This window comes from Macaca fascicularis, chromosome 15, assembly GCF_037993035.2.
Source record: "Macaca fascicularis isolate 582-1 chromosome 15, T2T-MFA8v1.1".
NCBI lineage: Eukaryota > Metazoa > Chordata > Mammalia > Primates > Cercopithecidae > Macaca > Macaca fascicularis.
The window spans coordinates 94,279,931-94,300,129 of record NC_088389.1 but is presented as its reverse complement, the minus strand read 5'-3'; the positions used below and the strand labels follow the sequence as shown (position 1 = coordinate 94,300,129).

General features: G+C 40.6%; 1 protein-coding gene across 5 annotated transcripts in view; it reads left to right on the top strand.

The window, feature by feature from the left end:
• Nucleotides 1–20,199, top strand: part of RCL1 (RNA terminal phosphate cyclase like 1) — a 63,026-nt gene that overhangs the window by 16,292 nt on the left and 26,535 nt on the right. For 4 of the 5 annotated variants that reach the window (XR_012424734.1, XM_005581793.5, XM_065530594.2 and 1 more), the window contains exons 2-4: nt 9,909–9,980; nt 13,220–13,395; nt 19,521–19,595. Coding sequence is in view for 2 of the 5 variants with exons in the window: in XM_005581793.5 (XP_005581850.1) it covers nt 9,909–9,980; nt 13,220–13,395; nt 19,521–19,595 (323 nt within the window). In the remaining 3 variants the exon portion in view is untranslated. The remainder of the gene's footprint in view (nt 1–9,908; nt 9,981–13,219; nt 13,396–19,520; nt 19,596–20,199) is intronic. The other variant, XM_065530595.2, reaches the window with a different exon arrangement.

Below are 20,199 nucleotides of genomic sequence, written 5' to 3'. Positions count from 1 at the left end.
TGCAATTGCTTATTGATTTCTTTTTTCTGCGAATTCATTGTTAGTGTATAAAAATGTTACTGATTTTTGTGTATCGATTTTGTATCCTACAACTTTACTGAATTTGTTTATCAGTTCTAGGAGTTTATGACAGTATTTTAAGAGTTTTCTATGTATAAGATCATGTTGTCTGCAAACCGGCACAGTTTAACTTCCTCTTTCCCAATTTGGATGCTCTTTCTTTCTTTGTCTTGCCTAATTGTTTTGGCTAGGATAGGACTTCCAGTACTATGTTCAGTAGGAGCAGTGATAGTAGGCATCCTTGACTTGTTCCATATCTTAGAGGAAAAGCTTTAAAATTTCCCCCATTCAGTATGTTAGATGTGAGTTTGTCATATACGGCCTTTTTTGTGTTGAGGTGTGTTCTTTCTATACCTAACTTGTTAAGAGTTTTTGTCATGAGGGGGTTTTGAAATTAAAAAAAAATTTTTTTAGAGGTAGAGTCTGACTTTGTTGCCCAGGCTGGAGTGCAGTGATACAATCATAGTTTACTGCAACCTTGAACTCCTGGGCTCAAGCAGTCTTTCCAGCCTGGTCTCCCTACAGGTGTGTGCCACCATGCCCGGCTTTTGTATTTTTTGTAGAGATGGGGGTCTCGCTTTGTTCCCCAAGCTGGTCTCCAACTCCTGGGCACAAGCAATCTTCCTCCTTTGGCTTCCCAAAGTGTTGGGATTCTAGGCATGAGCCACAGTGCTTAGCCTCCTGTCCTTTTAAAAATTGTTTTCTGGTTGATTCGTATATCCTTTTTTTCTTCCTCTCTTATCATTGTAGTTCGATGGTTTTCTATAGTGATAAGATTTGATTTTTTTTCTCTTTGTCCTTTGTGTATTTGTTCTACCAGTGAGTTTTATACTTTTGTGTATTTTCATGATAGTGGTTATCGTTTTTTCATTTCTAGATGTAAGACCTTCTTGAGCATTTCTTGTAAGACCTGGCTAATGGTAATGAATTTCCTCAGTTTTTGCTTGTCTGGGAAAGACCTCATTTCTAAAGGACAGCTTTTTTGGGTATAGTGTTCTTGGTTGACATTTTTTTTTTTTTCCTTTCAGCATTTTGAATATATCATCTTATTCTCTCATGGTCTGTAAGGTTTCTCCAGAGAAATCTGTTTTAAGTGTAATGGGGATTTCCTTGTTAACTTGATGCTTTTTTCTCTTGCCTTTTTTAGAATTCTCTTATCTTTCACTTTTGACGGTTTAACTATAATATGCCTTGGGAAGACCCTTTTGGGTTGAATCTATTTCGGAACCTTTGAGCTTCCTGGATCTGTGTGTTCATACCTCTTATCAGACTTGGGAGGTTTTCAGCTATTTCATTTGGCAGGCTTTCTGTGCTTCCTTTTTTCTCCTCCTTCTGGAACTTTCATAACATGAACATTTGTTTGCTTAATGATTTCCTGTAAGTCTTGTAGGTGTTCTCATTTCGTTTTCATTCTCATTTCTTATTTCTTTGAGTAGGTAATTTCAAAAGACTTATCTTCAAGTTAGAGATTTGTGTCTTATGCTTGATCATGTCTGCTATTTTAGTCCTATTATATTTATTTCATTCATTGAAGTCTTAAGCTGCAGGATTTCTGTGTATTTTTAAAAAATGATTTGTATCCCTTTGTTGATTTTTTTTAACACATTGTAAATTTTAAAATTAACCCAGGAAGCATCAAATATGGCCCAGTGGGGTGGGATAGGGGTAGGTGGCTCCATCTTCATTTGGCACCATGCTGAAAGGTACAGTAGCCACTTGAAACTCGGCTTGAGGATGTTGGGCCACTGGTCTAGGGTGTCTGAGTGGTGACTTATCCTCAGGGGAAAAGTGGAGTTTTTGCTACTTGCTGCTGGAGCAAGGCACACTCCAGCCATTGTTCTAATTCCAAGATGGTGTAGCACAGGCCACAGGGAGCTGGGCACAGGGTTGACTCCTTCTCTGTGGGGAGCACAGCTATGCATACTCCAGGCAGCTTAGGCCTGTGAGGACTGTAGGATTCCTCAATGGTGAGGTCTGTAAGTGTCCAAGGTGTTGATACAGATCGCTAGGCTCCTCTTTCTTACCTCCTTGCAGAAGGGAGTAGTCCTTTTGGTTCCCAGCTGATCCTGGTTGGGAATTGGGGTGATAGAAGCTTGGCATTTCCTTCTGCTCTCTATGTGGTCATCTCGAGTTTCTTTTATAAACTCTTCTGATGCACTCTGGCACCCTTCCTCAGTTATTTGTGTTATAGTCTAGTTGTTTATTTGTTGTTTTGGCTGTCTTTTTGAGGGATTTCTAGCCGGCCATCTTGATCTGAGCACCTTTTCTTTGATGTATCGGTCAGTTGGATATCCTCTTTTATGAAGTCTCCATTCAGATATTTTGCTTATTTTTCTGTCTTTTTCTTATTTAACTGTTGATTCATTGGTATATTCTGGATATGTTAAAGGATTGCACATATCTGTGTCTTGTCTTTTGACACTTTCAGTGTAGTCTTTTGATAAATAATAGTTTATAGTTTTAATATCCAATTTATAAATCTTGTCTATCCTTTTACCATGAAGACATTCTCCGTGAACTTTAAAGCCTTCTGTTTTAAAATATAAACTCTTACATTTAACGAACTCATTTGCCATTCTTTTTAAAATAGAATTTTACTGAGGAATAGATACCGAATTTTATCAGGTGCTTTTCCTGGAATAATTAAGCCAGTTAGTTGAATTGTTTCCCCTGTTTATATAATATTATATTTAACTAATGTTGTAGTTTTCGTTGTGCTTTATCTGTAGCCCCTTTTTGGGATGCACCTTTCTTAATCACAGTAGTAATTTTTAAGAATAACATCATTTCTGAGATGTTATTTAAGATTTTTCATCTGTTCTCATTAAATGAGATTAGCTTGTAATTCAGATGGTTTTTAGTGATGTTCTTAACTATGCTACGATAGCCATCTTTACACACTCTTTTTTGTACTTTGGGTAAAATAATAATAATAATAATTATTGTATAATAATTGTATATAATAATGCACATATAGAAATAAACATACATATTTATACATACATACATAATTATGTATGTATAATTATGTATGTATATAATTATTGTATAATAATTGTATATAATAATGCACATATAGAAATAAACATACATATTTCCAAGTGAGGAGATGTCATTATTATTATTATTATTATTATTATTATTTTTGAGATGGAGTCTTGCTGTGTCGCCCAGGCTGGAATGCAGTGGTGCGATCTCAGCTCACCGCAAGCTCCGCCTCCCGGTTTCACGCCATTCTCCTGCCTCAGCCTCCCGAGTAGCTGGGACTACAGGTGCTCGCCACCACGCCTGGCCAATTTTTTTGTATTTTTAGTAGAGACAGAGTTTCACCATGTTAACCAGGATGGTCTTGATCTCCTGACCTCATAATCCGCCTGCCTTGGCCTCCCAAAGTGCTGGGATTACAGGCATGAGCCAGTGTGCTTGGCCAGTAATTATTTTTTTTATTTGAATGTTAGGGGAAAAAACTTCCAGTGACTTAATCAGTGCCCTTTTCTGTTTATTATTTGAAAAAATTTCTTGTTTTCTTTTTAGGTCTTTTTGTGTCTTTTTCATTTATCTGGTTTGTCATTTTTTACATAGCTTCCTGTCTAAATTCCAAATATATTGGTAACTAATGGAGAATCGTTTACCATAAAGCTCTTAATCTTTTTTATTAATTATATCTTTTTTATTTTATTGAGTCACATCTTATTTCCTTTTACAAATAAGTGGTTGATTTGTGTTGTATGTTCTCAATTAATTAGCTTGATTTATTTTTTCACCTTTTTTTTTTTTTTTTTTTTGAGACAGGGTCTCGCTCTCTCATCCAGGCTGCAGTGCAGTGGCTCCGTTATGACTCACTTCAGCCTCAACCTCTTGGGATCAAGGGATCCTCCTGCCTCAGCTCTCCCCTGACCATGCCCCCCTGAGTAGCTAGGACTGGGACTATAGGTGTGTGCCACCATGCCTGGCTAATTTTTGTATTTTTTGTAGAGACAAGGTTTTGTCATGTTGCCCATGCTGGTCTCGAACACCTAGGCTCAAGTGATCTGCCCGCCTCAGCCTTCCAAAGTACTGGGATTACAGGTGTGTGCCACCACACCCAACTTTATATTTTATTTTCTTTTTCTCTTCTTTTGAGATTATCACTTTACTGTTTGGCTTGTAATTTTGTGTCATTTCTAAACTCTCAGTTCATTTTGCTCTTCCTTTTCTAATATATATATATATATATATATATATATATTTTTTTTTTTTTTTTTTTGAGACAGAATTTGGCTTTTGTTGCCCGGGCTGGAGTGTAGTGGCATAATCTCAGCTCACTGCAACCTCTGCCTCCTGGGTTCAAGCTATTCTCCTGACTCAGCCTCCCAAGTAGCTGAGATTAGTTGCCTACCACCATGCCCAGCTAATTTTTGTATTTTTAGTAGAGACCGGGTTTCACCATGTTGACCAGGCTGGTCTTGAACTCCTGACCTCAGGTGATCCACCTGCCTCAGCCTCCCATAGTGCTGGGATTACAGGCGTGAGCCACCGCACCCAGGCCCAATGTCTAAGGTTTTTAAAGTGATAAATTTTTCTTTGGTAGAGTCTCATATATTCTGATGAAATTTTTATTTCTATGTAAGATGTTTTATTATGTTCTGCAATTTTTTTTTCTTGACCTCAGTATAATTTAGGAAAGATATTTGGTTCTTTACATTAAAATTTTTTTATCACATTGTATATAATAATGCACATATAGAAATAAACATACATATTTCCAAGTGAGGAGATGTCTTAATTTATTCTGGGAATTGAGTATTTGTTTGTAATGTCTACCTCTTTGGATTTAATGAGGAAAGTAATGACTCCTAATTTTGCACGTTAACAGTTCACTGTCTTGTCTTCTGGTTATTCCCTAAAAAAATTGAAATCGGGCCAGGCATAGTGGCTCATGCCTGTGATCCCAGCACTTTGGGAGGCCGAGGCGGGCGGATCACGAGATCAGGAGATCAAGACCATCCTGGCTAACACAGTGAAACCCCGTGTCTACTAAAAATACAAAACATTAGCTGGGCGTGTTGGCCGGCATCTGTAGTCCCAGCTACTCGGGAGGCTGAGGCAGGAGAATGGTGTGAACCCGGGAGGTAGAGCTTGCAGTGAGCCGAGATCATGCCACTGTACTCCAGCCTGGGCAACAGAGCAAGATTCCGTCTCAAGAAAAAAAAAAAAAAAAAAAAAAGCTTTCTTAGGGGTACATAGTATTATAAAGATCTGTCATAGGCCATTCAATGCAAACAGTTTTGTTGGCTATTTAAATCATGTTGCAGTACCTTTGTTTTTTTTAATTTAAATTTTATGTATTTTAAGAAGTATGCACATGGCACAAAATTCAAAGGGAATAAAAAGGTTTGTAGAGCAGGGTTCCTCAACCCCAGACAGGGCAGGATTGGTGGAATGGTTGAAGAATGGAACTGTTCCACCTCAGATCATCAGACGTTAGAGTTTCATAAGGAGCCAGCAGCCTCGATCCCTCGCATGTGCAGTTCACAATAGGGTTCACAGTCCTATGAGGATCCAATGCCATCACTGATCTGATCTACGAAACTGGTTCCTGGTGCCAAAAGGTTGGAGACTGCTGGTTTAGAGAATCTTTGAAGCAAACAGTGTTACTAGTATGTTGTTGTTGTTTTTTTTTTCCCCAGGCTTTTTCTTTTTCATAAATAAGCAAATATATATACATATATGTACACTTGTTCTTTTTCCGCAGAAATGGTCACTGTCAGTGTACACTATCTGGTGATGGAACATTAAAAACACAGACTTTGCTCATGCCTGTATTCCCAGCACTTTGGGAGGTCGAGGTGGGGTGGATCATGAGGTCAGGAGATCGAGACCAGCCTGGCCAACACGGTGAAACCCCGTCTCTACTAAAAATACAAAAATTAGCTGGGCATGGTGTCACACGCCTGTAGTCCCAGCTACTGGGGAGGCTGAGGCAGGATAATCACTTGAACCCAGGAGGCGGAGGTTGCAGTGAGCCAGGATCGCGCCACTGCACTCCAGCTTGGGCAACAGAGCGAGACTCCATCTCAAAAAAAACAAAACAAAACAAAACACAGACTTTACCAACTTTACCACTACTCAATAGAACCGTGTAATACAACTGCACTTGTGCCCACTAAATTTGTACAAATTAAAAAATGCATAAGACATAAAAGTAGTGCATAAGAGATTGTAAAATGAACATCTGTGTGACCCCCAACCACAAAAAGAAATATAAGTTTGCCAACATCTCTACATCTTTTAGCCATTCACAGCTCCTTGCCATGCCTTTTGTGGTAGCCACTATCCTCACCATTATAGCATTGACTTTGATTCTCTTTATAGTTTTATAACCTAATTATGTATTCATAAACAGTGTAGTAAAATTGTGCTTGTTTTTGGATCTTTTCCCTGAACGCTTTTAGATACCTGAAATCTTGTAGCCCCAGGAGCAGTCTTGAAGAAGAGGAGTCAGCAGGGTCTGTGGGAGGTGAATGGGCAAGGAATTCTACACAGGTTGGCCTAGTGAAGTTTGGGGACTTCGATCTCACCATTATTAGGTGGACTTGAGATCTTTTCTTGTACCAGGTGATGGAGCCATATCTTCACAGTTGCCAGGGCTCCAGAACTAGCTCTGAGTCTACTTCTTTGAAGTGCTGCTTCTGCAGCACATGTTTGCCATGATCAGGGATGGTCCTGCCTGGAGTTCTCTTTATGCCCATTCTCTTTCTACTTTGGTTCTGGGGGGCATTTCTGGTTTTGTTTGTGTGTAAGAGCCCCTGTGGATTGCAAAAAACAAAATCTAAAAAGTAAAGTCATGGTTTCTTTTTTCTTTTCTAATTTGTAAAATCTATGGGGTTTAATCTTAGGCTTTATTTGTAGATGCTTGTTCCTCTATCCCATTTAGGCACTTAGAAAGTTTGAACAAATCAAGGGCTTTCCTGTTTTCTGCAGAGCACCTTAGATTTTCTATAAACCTAAGTAGAAAGTGGCATTGTGGTAGAGATTGTGCCTGATTTGTAAAGAATGTTAAAAAGATCATAGAAATAATTTCTAATTGAATTTCATCGTTCAGATACTTTCAAACTCCTGTGATGCTACTTACATCACAACCTATTACACATACACATATGTGTAAAACAGACTAAAGTTTCATAAACAGCATCCTTAGTATATACAGTTATTCCAATGTAGTTTATTCTGTTGTATTTTTATTTTTTAAAAAATGTTGATTAGGGATCCATTAAATTAACTATAAGGTCCTTCAAGAGATCAGTGCCTATAGTTGAAGGTGCCATGATTTTCTAGAGGAAGAGATTGGCTCCAAGGAATTAAACTGAACAGAGGCAAACTAGTGTCATGGTGTGGCTGAGTGTGGAACCTTTAGGTTCTGTGCAGTGGCATACGCCTGTAATCCCAGCGTTTGTGAGGCCAAAGTAGGAGGATCACTTGAGGCCAGGAGTTTGAAACCAACCTGGGTAACATAGCGAGATCCTATTTCTTTAAAAAAAAAAAAAAAGAGAGAGAGAGAGAGAGCATGGACTTTGGAGAAGGACAGACTTGGGCTCAAATCCTGGTTTTGCCACTTGCTGGTCACATGATCAGGGCAATCTGTTTGGCATTCTTGGGTCTCAGTGTCATTTGACTAGGGCAATCTAGTTGGCATTCTTGGATCCTAGCCTTCTGTAAAATTAAAATGGCATCTTAATCCATTTTGTGTTGCTATAACAATGTCACAGGCACAGACTGGGTAATTTATAAAAGAAAAGAAATTTATCACAGTCTGGAAGCCAGGAAATCCAATATCAAGGTGCTAGTATCTGGCAAGGGCCTTCTTGCCACAGCTTCCCATGGCAGAAAGTGGAAGAGCAAGAGAGGGACAGCGAGCGTGACTGAGAGAGCTAGACTCATTTCCCCCCGCCCTCCAGAGATGGGCATCTCACTATGTTGTCCAGGCTGGCTTTCAACTCCTGGTCACAAGCAATCCTCCCACCTCAGCCTCCTGAGTGGCCAGGACTATAGATACTGCACCCCTAGCGGGACTCATTTTTATAACAGCCCACTCACGTGATATAATAATAAGTCCACTCCTGTGATAATGGCATTCATCTATTCATGAGGCCAGAACCCTTGCGGCTTAATCACCCTTTAATGTCCCATCTCTTAATATAGTCATAATGATAGTTCAGTTTCAACATGAATTTTGGAGGGAATATTCAAACCATAGCAAATAGGAATGACACTCCGTGCCTCAGGGATGTGAGGATTAAATGAAAGAATATCTAGTGTAAAGTAAGCATGCAACACACAGCAGCTTTGTTAACCATTGTTATTTGTTTCAGGATTTAATGGAGTTTCTCTGATTTCTAGCCCAATGTCCTTTGTACAAATTGCAGAATCCATTATGACAAGAGTTATGGGACAGTGTTAAGTAACAGACTAGGTGGATGGGAATTGCTTGGTCGATCCACTCACCCTTTGGGATCAGTTTAGGTGACTGCTGGACTGTGTGTCCATAAACTCTGCTGGTTTATTACAGGAGTGAGAATTGTCTAAAAGTGTCAGGCAGTCACAATGTCTTCAGTGGCAGAAGAGTTGGTCTTTCTGTCCTTGTTCATGGGCAGGAAGTTAAAACTAAGGGGTGTGTTTGTGTGTAAGATTAGCTCAGGGGAAGGAAGGCTAGAGGAGTCTTCACTTCTCCTCCCATAATCTTACATTTAATATCTATTCTCTTCCTTTCCCTTTCTTTTTTCCTCTCCCCCTCTCTTTCTCTTTTAAAGAATAACGAGCTTTTGCCCAGGCTTGGTGGCTCATGACTGTAATCTCAGCACTTTGGGAGGCTGAGGTGGGAGAAATGTTTGAGGCCAGGAGTTCAAGACCAGCCCGGTCAATATAATGAGACCCCATCTCTACAAATATAAGAAATTAGCCAGGAGTGGTGGTGCACACCTGTGGTCCCAGCTACTTGGGAGGCTGAGGCAGGAGGATCCTTTGAGGCCAGGAGTTCCAGGTTACAGTGAGCCGTGATCATGCCACTACACTCCAGTTTGGGCAACAAACCCTGTCTCTTAAAAATAAACTTTTAATATAAAATTAAATTTATATAAAATCCAATCATTAAGATAAAAACATTTACTAACATTTCACCTTTTTTCTTCCAGTCTTTTCTCATGCACTAAAAAAAAGATGGCAGTAATACTATACATTCAAACACCCTTTTAATAAAATAAAAAACTGAACTGGTTAGATAGTTATAAATCAGTAAGATGGTAGAGGAAGGGAAAAGAGAGGGACACTTTGCTGAAAGGCAGAGATAGTGATCTCTTACTGTCTCTGAGACTGAAGGGTGGTCCTCAATTTAATCTTTCCTTCCAGGCATTCTGGAGCAGGGAAGAATCTGACTTTAAAATTGTTCCCTACCTTCTACTGTTACCCCGTTATTTGACATGCCCTCCTGAGTTCAGAAGAATAGGTCTCAAGGGTTTTATGCTGCCGATATTAATATCCCATTAGATTGCTGGTAGAGCTGCTATTTTGTGTGTGTGTGTGTGTGTGTGTGTGTGTGTGTGTGTGTGCGCGCGCGCGCGCGCGCGCAGTGCGAAAGCTGAATTGTTTCTGAGTTCTACTAAACATGTATGTACCAGTCAGTGCTTTTCAACTGCCTGAGGTTCCTCAACCCGTGAACCTACCCAGTCCTTTAGGAAAGCGTAGGTGTGATGCAGGAAGTAACCTGCCATCTGCCATAGTACCTGAATCAGGCGTGTGCTCTGAAAATGTTGACCTGACATGAGGCCAGTCTGTCTTCTCTTTTCTTCACAGATTTTTTTTTCTCTTCACAGATTTCGAAGCCAGCTTCATAAGACTGTTGGATAAAATAACAAATGGTTCTCGAATTGAAATAAACCAAACAGGTAAGCTCCTTTTAGATTCCTAAAAGCACTTCCGTGCACTAAAGCATTCCTGTTTCTCCCTCTTTTTTTTCTTTTCTTTTTTTTTTTTCTAGTCAGTCTCTGCTTATCCATCTCACTCTTTTTAATGGTATAAATATTATGTTTAAAACTTCACTAATCACTTTGTATTATATAAATCACCATTAAATTAGAATTTTGGGGGGACTTATATGAGGAACTCACCGTATAACTTTGGAGTTATATGAGGAAGCTGTGAATGTAGATCATAATAAAAGCATATCATTCTAGATCATTAAAAAAAAATACCGTGTTCCTATGGAAAGACCCAGTTACCTCTCTATGATATGATTTTCCAAAGATGTACATGAAGTCTCCCAATTTGAAGGGCATACATTTGATTTAAGGAAGTTAGAAGACAGAAAATTTCAGATCCATAAGCAAGTCCCTCCTCTTTTTTTTTTAGCAATAAATATTTTATACATAATGTTTACATGAAACTTTCTGAAGTCCATTTATTATATTATCACATTTTCAACCAACTCTATGAGGTAGTTTATGGGCTGAATTCTATTTATTTTAAAATTTTGTTTGTTAAAATAAGTTCACGCGAGTATATGCAAAAGATGTGAACATACCTTCACTTCTTTCCTCTTCCATTCCGCTCTCCAGGGGTAGCCACTGTCACAGCATTTGCTTACATGGACATTTGCATAATGCAGACCATCAACAGCATCATTCTCTTCATATTGTTCTTCAGCCAGCATTTTTTTTTTTTTTTTTTTTTTGCTAGTACAAATGTCTCAGAGAACTTGCCCTGCCAGCACATGCAGGTTTTCCTCAATATTTCTGTATAGTATTCCATTGTATGGATGCATGATAATTTATTTAACTACTCCCCACTGATAAACATTTAGGTTGTTTCTAGCTTTTAGTTTTTCTATTAGAAACTTGTGTCTACACTGTATGGAAAACCGTGGCAAACATCCTTTGGCTGACTCCATTAACTCTGTACCTTTCCACACGCATTCCACAAATCTCTGATCTTTTCCCTATCTTGGCTCTCTTAAGGCAAGCTCAGGTTCATATTTGGTCCTGGACCACGTGAGATATTCTGATCTATTGCTGCATTCAGCCGTATCTTATAGAGAACAGGTTTTGGGAATGAGGTGCTCACATGTCTTTTGCCAGCTATGAGTCCCTTAATTTCCTTTAGCTTGTTTGCTTTGAAATTGCTGGAGGTTTTTTCAGTAACTTTTTTGGTGATCTGGAAGACAGATATTTCTATTCTTTTTTTTGTGTGTGTGTGAGGTAGAGTCTTGCTCTGTCACCTAGGCTAGAGTGCAGTGGTGCGATCTTGGCACACTGCAACTTCTGCCTCCCAGGTTCAAGCAATTCTCCTGCCTCAGCCTCCCTAGTAGCTGGAATTACAGGTGCCTGCCACCATGCCTGGCTAATTTTTTTTTTTTTTTTGTATTTTTTAGTAGAGACAGGGTTTCACCGCTTTGGTCAGGCTGGTCTCAAACCCCTGATGTCAGGTGATCCATCCACCTCAGCCTTCCAAAGTGCTGGGATTACAGGCATGAGCCACAGCGCCTGGCCCAATTCTCTTCTTTTCTAGTCATATCTGCAATGTAGATTGAGGAGTAAGACATTTACGTGATTCTGCTCCCACTACATGTCCTTTTAATTTTCCCCATCAGAGTAGTAAAAGCCTTCATTTTGATAATCTGGCAAGTTTCTCATTTGGTTAATTTGTATAAATAAACATACAGATTTGAAGGATGTAGTGAATATATAGTCTTTTTTTTTGTTTTTTTGATCTAAAGAATGGTTTTGTGACCCTTACAACTATTTCAAATAACGGACCCAGAATCCATTTGAGAAGTGTTCATTACTTTGATAAGAATATGGTCCTGATTGTGATTGTTTGGATTATAGTAAAGCCTAAATTTATTTTATGAAAGTCCCAAGAACTTTTTCCCATTTAAGTGACTGAACATGCCTCCTTCCTCTAATGTTAAATATATTTTTGGTAAATTGTGCCAGAGGGCATTGCAAAATATTTTGTGCAGCAGAAATACCCTGTTCCACCATTTATGTCCTCCTAGATCATTTACAATTTTTTACATTGATATGTAAATCTAGTAAGAAGCTTTTTAGATAGCCAGGCATGGTGGTTGATGCCTGTAATCCCAGCACTTTGGGAAGCTGAGATGGGCGTAAGAAGCTTTTTGGATAGCCAGGCACGGTGATTCATGTGTGTAATCTCAGCACTTTGGGAAGCTGAGCCTAGGAGTTCAAGACTAGCCTGGGCAACATAGTGAGACCCTTTCTCAAAAAAAAAAAAAAAAAGATCAGCTGAGCGTGGTGGCATGTGCCTAGGGTCCCAGCACTTTGGGAGGCTGAGGTGGGAGGATCACTTGAGCCCAAGAGTTCAAGACCATCCTGGGCAACGTAGTGAGACCCTTTCTCTTAAAAAAAAAAAAAAAGAAAGAAAGAAAAAGAAAAAAGAATTAGCTGGGCATGGTCCCAGCTACTCTGGAGGCTGAGGTGGGAGGATTGCTTGGGCTCTGGAAGTCGAGCTGCAGCAAGCTGTGATCATGCCACTGTACTCCAGCTTAGGGGATAGGGCAAGACCCTGTCTCAAAACAAAGCTTTTTGAATGATATGATTTTGTGAAAAGTGAATAAAGATAGTAGTTTCCACTAAAGCCATAACATATTAGGCATTTCCATGTATCAATATTAAATTAAATGAGCTACTATTAATGGCATTGAATGCCATAAAGTACTTGCCTTTTCTTGGCATCATGTTTGGTGAATGAGGTGTATGAGAAATCTCATTTCAGCAGCCCTGGAGGGTGCTGGTTGCTGGTGTGATGATTTAAGCACATCATTTGTAATTCCCCTCTGTTGTCAGCCTAGTGTGCTGTTGGGACACTAGGGTGCTTATTAGGATCTCTATTCTATGCCCTGCCATGACTTTGGCAACTCAGATGGCTTAGGGAGGGGCTTAATTTATTACTGATTATTAAATTACATTCACAGTTTATTATTGTTACAGGGGCTTGACAATAGTGAGTCAGCTTTTGGAGTGAAGTGTGGGCTCTTAGCAATGGCATTTCAGGCACTCTTGGATGCCCTTGTCAGACTTTCCCCTTGGAACTCACTGCCTTCATTACCTTTGTGACATTTTAGTTTTTTTCCTGCTGAATGTGGCTCTTTTTCTTCTGGTTTAAGGAACAACCTTATATTATCAGCCTGGCCTCCTGTATGGTGGATCTGTGGAACATGACTGTAGCGTCCTTCGTGGCATTGGCTATTACCTGGAGAGTCTTCTTTGCTTGGCTCCATTTATGAAGCACCCGTTAAAAATAGTTCTACGAGGAGTGACCAATGATCAGGTTGACCCTTCAGTGAGTATTGAGAACAAACCGTGGTGTGGTTTTTGTTTTGTCTCTTGTCACAACCCGACTTGTGAGACAAAAGTTCCTCATAAAGCAGTTTTATTTCAAATGTATATTCTTTTTGTTATTTACCTTGAGATTTAGAGGTTAATCACTCCAGGATGCAGATGAACCAAAACTTAGGGTCATCAAATTCAGGACTATTGTTAACAGTTACCCAGGCGCCTTTTGTTGTTATCTAAGAACCTTCAAAACAGTTGCTTGCAGTCATAGTGGACATGAACTATAGTTCTGTTGGCTGTAGTATGTCAGAGTGGAGTTTTTGTAAGGTCCTGTGGTAGCTGAGGCTAGAGGGCAGCCTATCAAATTTTGGGCAGGAGATCATAGTTCCTTGGCATTGCTACAGCATAATCTTGACTTACCCAGGCTTCAATCATAAACTCAAGGGCTTTTGTTTTCTGAGAAGAGTTTGCAGATAGAAAAAGGGCATAAAGTCAGGAAAGGAATGTGTGAGATTTGGTAGTTTGTGGGTGTCAGCAAGCTTTTCATTTTTATTTTATTTTTTTCACCAAGAGCCATGCCAGAGCAAACTTTTTATTAAACATGCTAATTTTTCTGCAGATATGGAGAGAATGGTTTAATATCAAGCAAAACTTTTTATTATGATCACAACTGTCTTCGTGCCATTCTAGGATGGTGTGTGTGTGTGTGTGTGTGTGTGTGTGTGTGTATGTCAGAGAGATACAGAGAGATTAGAGAAGTCTAGAGAAGTCCTGTCCAGGCCTTCCTCCCTTGTAGGGAGGCGTGGATTCCCTGCTTTTGGATGCTCTGCTGTCAGAGAAGATACCTTAAAACTGATGGCCATGATGCAAAGTCCAGACAGAGGTAGTATGCTTGTCTTTACCATTACAGGCCAAGACCAATGAATGGGTAGCTTCTGAGGCAGAATGTGAATTATGTAGCTTTTCTACTCAGGGAGGACCAATGAGGTGATGCTGTGAGCCCCAAAGTAGAGACTGCTGGTATTCACCAAGATACCTACTAGGGTATAAACGTTGTTAATATGTTCTTAGGCAATAAAAACTTATTCTTCAATTCTTGGAAATTTAGCTGCATAAACTCTTTTTCCTGGGATACTGAGTATAGTACAAGATCTGGAATTCTTAAGCTGTAAAGGAATGTTGCGTAAACTCTTTAGAATATTTAATTAAGTGTTTTTTTATTTTTATTTTTTGCATTTTCTAGAAGACTATAGGAAATGAGTTCTTTGCATAAAAGAATGAGAAGAGGTATAAATACCTTTAGGTTGGAAGAGGGGAAGGTGCCTCAAACAGTGGGAAAAGGCCCTGAAGTATACAGCAGTGTGTGTATCCGTTTTGTACTTTTTTTCTACACTTGCTAATTATCTTAAAAGCTTTTCTCACTGGCAATATTTTAAAAATTTTATATGCTAACATTGACAAAAGATCAGTTGATGAATTTCTCAGAAGTGGTACCCAAAAATCTGTTTTCTTATGCTGTAGGAGTATCTGCTTTTGCCAGCTGCATGACTAAAATGACCTTGGTTGGTATCTGACTCCAGGCCAGAGTAAAATAAATATACCTAATCCTGAATAAAAAGTGACTTCTTCAGCTCATTCCATGGCTCCTTCATTTCTAGCTTCTTCTTTTCTGTGTGGTTTCCTCATTAGTTCATGTCTGCATCTACTCTGCATACAAGGATGAAATGAGTGATTCAGTCCTTAACAAACTCCTAGTCTCTTGGGGTGGACAGCTGGGAACTCATTTAGGGAGATTACAAGGATGAATACCCTTGGGCTCTGATAGAGGTAGAAGCAAAGTGCTTAGTGTCAGAAAGGGTTTCTTGAGGAGGGAAAATCAGAGTCAGCCTGGGTTTTAGGAAGGTAATTCTGGAGGTTGAGTGAAAGATGAATGGAGAGGTGATAGACTAGCTTGGGCATTATGGAGATGGAAGGAGAAAGGAAGGAGCAGATAGGACAACTAATTGGAGGTGGAATGAGAGGAAGGGGCCATAGATGACTTCACAATTTCTGTCCTGGTTGCTATAAAGGATCATGATCATAAAGATCATTCCCATTTGACAAAGGGAAGAGGAAAATTGCAGTAGGATAATGGGTGATGCTTTTTATTGTGGTCCTGTTCCCTGGGATGTTGGCGGCCTGACCATATAAGGATTTCCAGTTGGCAGTTAGAAATTATTGTCTGGAGCCTCGGAGACAGGTCATCAGAATCTTACCTGCTGATACTTAAGCCTCTAGGAATATGAGATTGATTAGGCTGAGGCTGAACACTGGTGGGTTTGGCTGAATTCATCTTTCACGTGTTTTTCCTTTGACATGTACAGTGTGGCAGTGGTGGCGGCGGTGGTGGTGGTTGTTGGTGGTGTGTGTATGTATCTGGATTGATTGTTCATGTTTGAAACTCCAGATTTTACATTATAATAGGGCAGTGTGACAATACTGAATGGTGGTTCCTCCACGACAGCCATCAGTTGGAGGTGAGTAGCAGCTGCCTTTTTTGGATAAAGTGTGAGCTTTCAGCTGGACACAGGTCACAGCCGACCTCATCATTCATTTAAGCTTCCTCTCTGCCCTCTATGGGCATTAGAGTTTCTGCCCCATGGTCCAAGGGACTGAGAATGGAAGAAGGAGAAATGAATGTTTAAGGTGTGAGTGGGAGAAGAGGAGCTAGAGATGGAGTGACTGTGAAGATAGAAGTATTTGGAGAAGCCAAGCAGGAATCAAGTTCTAAGAAGTCAGGGATAATCCACATAATCACTCTTTGCCGGAGTTGAGTCAGATTCAGCAGTGAGACATTTTTATTGACCTTTGAGAGAACAATATCATTGGAGTATAAGGACAGGAACAGACTGAGGAACGAGTAGGAACTAGAGCTATTGGAAAGTTAGGAGATTCTTCCAGAAGTTCTTTTTTTTTTTTTGAGATGGAGTCTCGCTGTGTCGCCCAGGCTGGAGTGCAGTGGCGAGATCTCAGCTCATTGCAAGCTCCGCCTCCCGGGTTTTTATGCCATTCTCCTGCCTCAGCCTCCCGAGTAGCTGGGACTACAGGCGCCCACCACCTCGCCTGGCTAGTTTTTTGTATTTTTTAGTAGAGACGGGGTTTCACCGTGTTAGCCAGGATGGTCTCGAACTCCTGACCTCGTGATCCGCCTGCCTCGGCCTCCCAAAGTGCTGGGATTACAGGCTTGAGACACCGCGCCCGGCCCCAGAAGTTCTTAAGAGCGGAGGTTGGGAATTTTTTTTAGGCTAGGGGAAGTTTGAACTTGCTTGTAGGCTGAGGAGAAGCTGTGATGGAAAAGAAAAGAATTCAAAGAGCGGAGAGTCCTTGCCGAAGTCCAGAGGGGATAAGGATTGAAAACAGAGGTGATGGAATGAGCCTTATGAAAAGGAAGAAGACATTTTTTCCTTAGTGGCAAGAGAATAGAAAGTGGGGAGAAATTTTAAAGAGAAGAAAAGTTTTAGGAGGTCTCCTGACTCTTAGTGGTGTGGCACCAGAGCTCCCAGTAATTATTTATTGGTGCCAACAAGCTGCTCCAATGGTGGGTGAAGATTCCATTCTTTTCCACTTCCCTCTTAGAGAAGAAAAAGAAGTACAATAATATCTACCGTGTACTGGGCATTATTCTAGGTGTACATATGTATGTATGTGTATATCCATATTTAATTCTTCTACCAACCCAGTGAGGCGGGTGTTTCAGACAAGGTAACTGGAGAGCAGTTTTCTCCCCCGCCCTCCCCCCTTTTTTTAAGCATAGATTGATTACATGTTTACCTTTTGATTGATTGACTGCACTGTAATATTAATGCCTTTGCCCTGAGCTGCCACTTAGGTGAGATCTTTGCCTTTTCTCTCTGACCTCAGAGTGGACCAATCAGTTTCCCTTAAGCAGAACTTGCAGGCCACCATCACTCTGCTAAAACTAGAATGTGCAAAGCTGCAGGAGACTGTAGAGTGTTCAGCCCCACCTCTCATTTTACACAGGAGGAAACTGAGGCCCAGGAGACAGGGAAGTGTCTAGGGTCTCACAGCCAGTGAGAGGCAGAGTAGGTCCCAAGCCCTTATCTGCTTTTCCTGCTCTTGTCCCACTGCACCAAGTTGGTTGTCCTCCATGTCAGATGGAGAGTGATAAGGGGACAGGACTACACCTGGAGTTACCCTTGGGCTTCTGGCTGAACTAAGTAAATTTGGCTTCACCTTTTGTGACTCAAGGTATAGGAAGGATGAGCCAGAAGAAAGGCTGTGTTTTTTCACCTTTTTTTCCCCTCAGGAGAGCCGGTGGCTGGCCAGAGTAACTGCAGTAAAAGCATCTCCTGCTTTTTCAGAATCTGACTTGGCCTTCTCCCCAGCTGCCCTTAAGCCTCAGCTGTATTCTTCTTTATCTGGCAATGCTAAATGCATATATTAAGTTTTTGAGTGTGCTTAGCTTTATTTTTTTATTTTTAGAGACAGGGTCTCACTGTGTCTCCCAGGCTGGAGTGCAGTGGCATGATCATAGCTCACTGAAGTCTTAAAGCCCTGGGCTCAAGTGATCCTCCCACCAGCCTCTCAAGTAGCTAGGGCCACAGGTGTGCACCATGCCCAGCTAATTTTTTTAGTAGAGATGAGGTCTTACTATGTTGCTCAGGCTGTAGCTTTAATATTTAAAATTAGCTAATCTTTAATGGTTTTCCTAGTTTCCCTTGCCCCACCTGATCCATTCTAAGCATGTTCTTAGGCCTCACAGGTCATTCCTACATCTGGTAATTTTCTGATATCACAATATTTAGTTCCGGCTTCTTAGCCTATTAGAGTTGGTTGCAACTTGGAGGTAGCTGGGCTTGAGCCCCTTGCCTTAGAGATAAGGAAATTCAGATAGTTGTGATTTTCTTGTCTGAGGCAACATAGCTAATTAGAAGCAGAGCTGGAACCAGGACTAGGGCTTTTCCTATGCCTTCTATGTGGTGCCCACCCTCACAGGTCCAGCTGACAGGTCCAAGAAGGGAACAAGTAATGGAGTAATTTTCTTTCCCATGTAGCAGTTGAGGCAGCATTTGCCAACTCGTTAGATAACAGTACGTGATTTGAATGTCATCTTTATACCCTTATCAGGAATCCACAAATGGATCAGAAAGACCCCAGACTTCCTAGGAGCTCTGAATGCAGGAGGAGATAACAGTAACACGTGGCAAAGTTTTGCCATTAACTGTGGATGTTGTAATTGTAGTTTTGAGTTTGTGCTGCTTCCTGTAGTTTGAGGCTATCATCACCCTCACTCCCCAACTCCCATGTAAAACCATCACCTTCCCTTTAGCTGCTTGTGTGGTACTCATCATTGGCATTCTTAGGTGAGCTGCTGAATAGTTCATTTGGTTTGCTTTGACTCGGAATGCTACCAGCTCTAAACATTAAATAACCATACTGGACAAATGTTAATGAAAATATTATTTTCTTCTGTAGCATTTATATCTATAAGAATGAGTAGGGTTCTCCAGGCTGGGCGTGGTGGCTCACACCTGTAATCCCAGCACTTTGGGAGGTTGAGGTGGGCAGATCACAAGGTCAAGAGATCGAGACCATCCTGGCCAACATGGTGAAACCCCATCTCTACTAAAAATACAAAAATTAGCTGGGTGTGGTGGCGTGCACCTGTAGTCCCAGCTACTCGGGAGGCTGAGCAGGAGAATTGCTTGAACCTGGGAGGCAGAAGTTGCAGTGAGCCGAGATCACATTGCTGCATTCCAACCTGGCGACAGAGCAAGACTCCATCTCAAAAAAAAAAAAAAAAAAAAAAAATGAGTAGGGGTCTCCATCCATTTGTTTTCTACAACAGTCCAGTCTCTCCATGCATTTTGTATTATGCCTCTGACGCTCATGATGACTGTAAGGTAGGTCTCCATGTCATAAATGAGGAAAGTGCAGTTCAGAGAAGCCCAGTGGCCTGTGAAATCAGTGTTGCTTAGGCAGAGCCAGCCCACTCTCTCAGTTGTATGCCAGCATCCTTTCTGTTTACCACACTGCATCATCTACCTGGTTGCTAAGCCTCACTTGTTTTTTTGACTCTTCTATTCTGCCAAAGGTTTAATTAAACTTTTCTTTTCTGAAATAATTTCATAGGTTGATGTTCTTAAGGCGACAGCACTCCCTTTGTTGAAACAATTTGGGATTGATGGTGAATCATTTGAACTGAAGGTAAGAATGTTTGAACTGTTGACCATATGTTCCTGTGGAGAACATTTTCCCACTGACTCATTGGAAGAGCTGTGTGACTCAGTGTATGTGTGTCACATTTGAGGTTACCAGTTATCAGAAGACTCACAGGGCTCATGAAGTAAACGCTACAGACTTAGAACTGCAAGGGACCCTTTAGTAATAACAATCGTAGCTGACAGTTCTGTTGCACTTACTTTGCGGTAGGGGCTGTTCTAAGCAGTTTACAAAGACTAACTCCTTTTCTCCTCGCAACAGCTCCACCCATGTCCCTCAGCTAGCAAGCAGTGGAGAATAGATTTGGGCCATATTGGCTTTCTGATCTAAATGATCTGGATATAATTTATGTTCAGGGGCTCCCAGCCTGGATGTCCCTGAGAATTTTCAGTATTTCCAAAATCTAGTAGAAGTAGTTTAAGCATCTGTATATTGTTGAATTATATCAGTCCAATGAGGTAAACCATTTAGCATCTCTGCCTTTTACATTCATGTTTTAAACGGGGGAAATGACTTCATTTTTATTTAATAATGTTTTGGTAGATCAGTTATTTGCATGGGAGGAGAAAAAGGGGTTTCTGATTATTAA